The 5,017-nt window shown below is 67.7% G+C and overlaps 2 protein-coding genes across 2 annotated transcripts in view; one reads left to right on the top strand and one right to left on the bottom strand.

The window, feature by feature from the left end:
• CHLNCDRAFT_58357 (expressed protein) overlaps positions 1 to 1,180 on the top strand; it is a gene marked incomplete at its 3' end in the record, with an annotated part of 3,892 nt that extends 2,712 nt beyond the window's left edge. The window contains exons 4-6 of the mRNA XM_005846045.1: positions 111 to 272; positions 551 to 850; positions 1,024 to 1,180. Coding sequence (XP_005846107.1) covers positions 111 to 272; positions 551 to 850; positions 1,024 to 1,180 — 619 coding nt within the window. The remainder of the gene's footprint in view (positions 1 to 110; positions 273 to 550; positions 851 to 1,023) is intronic.
• A 2,383-nt stretch (positions 1,181 to 3,563) lies between these two features.
• The window catches only part of CHLNCDRAFT_136015 (hypothetical protein), a gene marked incomplete at both ends in the record, with an annotated part of 1,985 nt that continues 531 nt past the window's right edge, over positions 3,564 to 5,017 (bottom strand). Inside the window, 3 exons of the mRNA XM_005845915.1 lie at positions 3,564 to 3,756; positions 3,988 to 4,067; positions 4,399 to 4,500. Coding sequence (XP_005845977.1) covers positions 3,564 to 3,756; positions 3,988 to 4,067; positions 4,399 to 4,500 — 375 coding nt within the window. The remainder of the gene's footprint in view (positions 3,757 to 3,987; positions 4,068 to 4,398; positions 4,501 to 5,017) is intronic.

Raw genomic sequence — 5,017 nt, 5'->3', positions numbered from 1 at the left:
ATCGCGTCCCCAAGGCCGCCGCCACGCCCGCGGCCGCCCAGGCCGCCGCCGCGCCCGCGGCCGCCCAGGCCGCCTCCCCGGCCCAAGCCTCCGCGCCCGCCGAGCCCCAGGCCGCCGCCCAGGGCCGCCCAGCGCGGCCTGTTGGAGGCGCCGCGGGGCGAGGAGCAGGCTGCGCTGCACCAGCAGCAGGGCCAGCGGCAGCAGCAGCGGCAGCAGGAGCAGCAGCAGGGCCAGCCGCAGGCCTGCCGCTCTACCTTCTTCTCTTTGCCCAAGTGAGCGGCGCCTGCTCGCTGTTCTGCTTTTTTTTTTTTTACAGCCTGCATGCAAAACAGACCAGCAGCGGTGCCAACCCCCCCTGCCTGCCCGCTTCTGCCTGACCTGGTGGTACCTAGCCCTCCAGCCTGCAAGCTGCTGCTCTTGCCGTGCCGCACCTCCCTCCCTGGATGCTGCACGCACCGGCCGCCTGCCTGCCGCAGCCCTCCACGCCGCTCGCCAGCCGCCCGTCTTGACGTGCCGCCGCTGCCACCCCCGCTCGCACCCCGCGCCGCAGGCTGGCCGTGGGCGGCGCCACTCACCTGGCTGCTTATTCCGACGCCTCCCCCGCTGCCAACCGCGCCTTCGCGGCCGCTTACTGCCGGCAGCGCGGCACCTCCTTTGTCGCCGCCGGCGCCGTGCGCCGCGGCGTGCTGCCGCAGGCGGCGGCCGCTGCTGCAGGCGCGGCAGCCCTCACAACCTACTGCCCCGCCACCAAGGCCACCTGCGCGGGCGCCGCCTGCCCCCTCATCGCCGTGGTCGAGTGCGTGCCTGCTGGGGCGGCCCCCTGCCAAGCAGACGAGGCTGGCAACGTCGGGTGAGCGGCTGGGGCGTGCTGGAGGCGCGTGCCCGCTGTTGCCGCCGCCGTGCCGAGTTGCGAGAGTGGGCATGCGCGGCTGCTCGTGCCGCTGCCGCTGCCAGGCTTGCGGCATGCAGCTGCTCAAAAAGGCCCTGCTGCCCACCGGCCCCTGTGCATCCCCTTCCTTGCAGGCTGGGCAACCAGGGCTCCAACAATGTGGGCCACTTCAACACTGGTGAGCCTCCTCAGGCAGCGCTCGAATGGGCCTGGCTGGTGCTGCTGCCGCGGGGGATCGCAGCGCAGGGGGGATACCACTGCTGCAAGTGCAGGCCACGCAGTATACGTTGACGGCGGCATGGCAGAGCAACCTGCACCCTCCCCGGCCGTCTGCTGACCTGCTTCCCTGGGCGCCTGCTCGCCCCTTGCTGCTGTGCCTGCAGGCGACTCAAACTTGGGCAGCCGCAATGTGGGCAGCTCCAACATCGGGGACATGAATATAGGTAGGGGGCATGAGCACACAGCAGTTTTCCGTGCAGCAAGGCACCTGTGGCGTCTTCATGCTCTGGGATGTCTGCTTTGGGGCACAGCGTCGGCTGGCTGGCAGGCATTGCCCCTGCTGAGACACGCCCTGCGCCTGCTGTGCTGGCGGCGGTGCTGTGTTTCACGGGGGTATGCCTGCGGGCTGCTTCTGTCTGCCTACTGACCTGCCGCCTGCCGCCCTGCCACCCGCGCCCCTGGCACAGCCGACGGCTGCGTGGGCAGCTACAACACAGAGCACGGCGGGCTGGGGACCGCAGGCAGCGGATCGCTAGCTGCCGTTAGCATTCAGGAGGCGTGAGTGGCGCCGTGAACGGCTGCGCCCATGCCCCCCTTCCTATCTGTCACTTGTGCTCCCTACTGTCACCCTTTGCGTACCACCTTACCACCAGCTTTCCTCACGTAGATACTCTTTCCTCCTTTCCGATGCCTTTCCCTCGCCGGATGGATCCATCTTTTGTGCCGCCTCCGCCCTGCCATGCTTGCGCTGGGCTGGCGTGTTGGGCAGCTGGCGCAATGCAATGCTCCGCGCGTGTCGCTGCCGGGAGCGCGGCGCCCTTCCCCTGCACCCCGGGCCCTCTTTTCTCTCCCTCGGATGGATGTCTTGCCTGCCCATCATTGCACCTTGCCCGCATCAGGCACTCTCAACACGTGTTGTCTCTTTTGCACCCAGCGGGCGTGCCATCTTCCCCCTACAACCTCACGTGTTGCCGAGCAGCACTTGCGCCGCTGCCTTGACTCCTCCCTTGTATTGATTGTGCCTGGCACTCTCCCCGATGGTGTGCCGCCAAGTGGCCGAATGAGAGCATTTGCTGTTGTGACGCCAATCCCCTCTCCTTTACCCCTTGCACGGTACCTGCCTTTCTCTCCCGTCGCTGATACCAGCTGGCGACCAGCACATGGGTCCCACCGCCCCTTTGGTGGATTCTGCGCTCATGTGAAATCACACAGCAAGCCAACAAGGGGGAGGGCTCAAATGCTGTGGCGGGGGTGGGGCGGTGTACATCGGCGGCGGTACATGGGACACTTGCCTCTTTGAACCGCTTGCAGCCCATCCCCGCACACGTTTCGTTTAGGACGTATCCCGAGCATCCAAACCTGGGACCCCCCGTTGTGCTCGGGTACCGGGGCTGCGGCTGTTGTCCTGAACTCTGAGGGCATTCCCGCTGCCTGCGTTGCTAGTGGTGAGCTAACGTGGCATGTATGCATGAGCACGCACCATACCCCCTGCCGCTCCACCGCCACCGCCCGCCGCCTCCGCCGCCTATTGCAGGCGCTCCACGAGCCGCGCCGGGCATGGTCCTGTCGGCCGGGGCTATCGCGGGGATAGTCGTGGGATGCGTGGCATTGTTTGCGCTCGTGGTGGTGGTCGGTGAGCGGAGCTGCATCTGCAGTACACTTAGCCATGGACACCATGCAACACGGCTCCCATGCCCAGCCCGCAGCTCTGCACACATCTCTGCAGCCTGTTGGTTCACATTCGACTTGTGTTGCCATGCGCTGCCCCCTTGCCATCGCCCTGCAGCAATGTGGCACTCGTCAGCGGAGCGTAAGCGGCAGGAGCGGGCTGAGCGGGAGGGAGAGCGCGGCGGCGGCGGCGGCGGCGGCAGCGGCGGCCTGCAGCCGGCGCCCAGCGGCAAGGGCGACCGCTTCCTGTCCAACCTGGTGCCCTCATTCATCAAGAGAGAAGGATGAGGGCCAGACGGCCCTGGCTATTTCTCATTCTCCCCTTCTCCCCGCTTGTTCGGCAGTGGCATAATCTCATATCCCTGCCGGTGTTGTCCTGCTGCTCCTGTTCTGGTGTGCTTTCCTTGTGCCTGCCCCTGCCCTGGTCCACCCCTGCCCTTTTCACTGCTCTTTTTGGCCCCAGGCCCCCTGGGCAGGCCTTACACACCATACATTGTGACCCTCGACTGACCTCTCACTATGCACACCCGCCCCCTCGCGCAGACACAGCGCAAATGGATGGGGGTGGGTGGGATGGAATGCAATGGACGGGACTCAGCTCAGCAGCACAGCTCGTGATGAGCTGACCAGCTCCGCTGTGCCCGCCAGCTCAGCTGCACCATTCTTTTGCGGGTGGGCCGTTCGCCGGCCGAGATGCAGCCAGCCCTCCGCGCCACAGCTGGCGCCTCTGCCGCCTCTGCCGCCTCTGCCGACGCCGACGAGGCCGCCGCGGCGCCGCCCTGGCCGCTCACCGCACCTGGGCGTCGGCGGCGTCGGCCACGAGGGGCAGGCGGGCGGTCTGGCCCACCAGGCAGGACCCCACGCCGTAGGCGACGCAGGCAAAGAGGAAGAGGAAGATGGAGTTGTAGGTTGTGATGTAGAGCTGCAGGCCGGGGCCGCCCATGGGCGGGCGGAAGATGGATTCCAGCAGGCCCGGCAGGCTGCAGGGGGAGGGACGGAGGTGTCGTTTCAGCAGCCCGCAGGATGGGTGCGGGGAGCAAGGGAGGGGCAGGCGGGAAGGGAGGTAGGGGGGTGGCCCGCGCGGGCCAGGGAGGCGGCACAGGGGCGGGCACGGGCGTGGGAGCGAGAGGGCAGGCTCGGGATGCACGCGTGCTGGGCCCGGGAGGGCAACGGCTTCCGGGCGGCTTCCGGGCGGCTGTCGCGGCGCTCACATGAGGATGATGTCCAGCAGGATTGCCTGCATGGCGTTGAAGCGCACGTACCGCGAGAAGCGCGGGTTGTTGATGATGCCCTGCAGGTGGGACAGCGGGGGGTGAAGGCGGGGAGACAGCGGGTGAGGCTGGCGGGAGGGCAGGCAACGACAGGCAAGGCTGGGAGGCCGGGGCAGGCAGCTGCGAGGGCGCCGTCGCAGCGCGGCGCAGGCGGGGCGTGCGGTGGCGAGGGCCTGCGCGCACAGCACAGTCCACACCCACGCGACCCAACCACCTCCACTGCCGCCCCCCCAGGAAACAACATCACATCACATCAGGAAACAACATCACACCATTCTGCCCGCTCGCCCCGCCCCACCCCACCCCGCTGAACGCAGCGCATGCAGCCCCACAGCCGCGCACTCCACCCACCAGGTAGACACCGAAGAAGACGATGAGGCTTGCCAGGGGGAAGGAGTAGTAGAGGCGGATGATGGGGTCCAGGGGCAGCAGGATGGTGCCAAAGCTGGGGAACTGCGGGGAGAGGGAAGGAGGAGGGAGGTGGAAGTGGGGAGGGGGGGAGGCAGGTTGGTGCACACGCTGGGGGACTGTGGGGACGGAGACGAGCAGAGCAGAGCAGAGCAGAGCAGAGCAGAGCAGCTTGAGGGGCGGGACGGGTTGCGGAATGGCGGGAAGGCAGGCGGGGCGATGGGAGGCGGCGCTGGGCCCGAGAGTAGCCAGGCATGTCGCCTGGCACCGGGCAGACTGCTCCAGCAGCGACAGCCAGCTTGCCTGCACCAGGAAGAACTTGCCTGCGGTGGCAGGAGGAGGCGGGGCAGCAGAGAGGTGGCGGCGTGAGCGGGCCCCGCGCACTTCAGAATGGTGCACCCGCACCGCCCGGCACTACGGCGCACTTGACAGGCTGCCCGGCAGCCTGCCCGCCCGGCAGACAGGCTAGTCCGACCAAATTTACCGTATCTCAAGCCATCTAGCAATGGTATCTTTTTTTTTGTTAGGGGAGTTGGTGGTGGGGTGGTGGTGGGTGGTGGCG

This window comes from Chlorella variabilis (genome assembly GCF_000147415.1).
Source record: "Chlorella variabilis unplaced genomic scaffold CHLNCscaffold_15, whole genome shotgun sequence".
Classification (NCBI taxonomy): domain Eukaryota; kingdom Viridiplantae; phylum Chlorophyta; class Trebouxiophyceae; order Chlorellales; family Chlorellaceae; genus Chlorella; species Chlorella variabilis.
The sequence above is the reverse complement of the archived record's forward strand: the minus strand, read 5'-3'. Positions and strand labels throughout refer to the sequence as shown.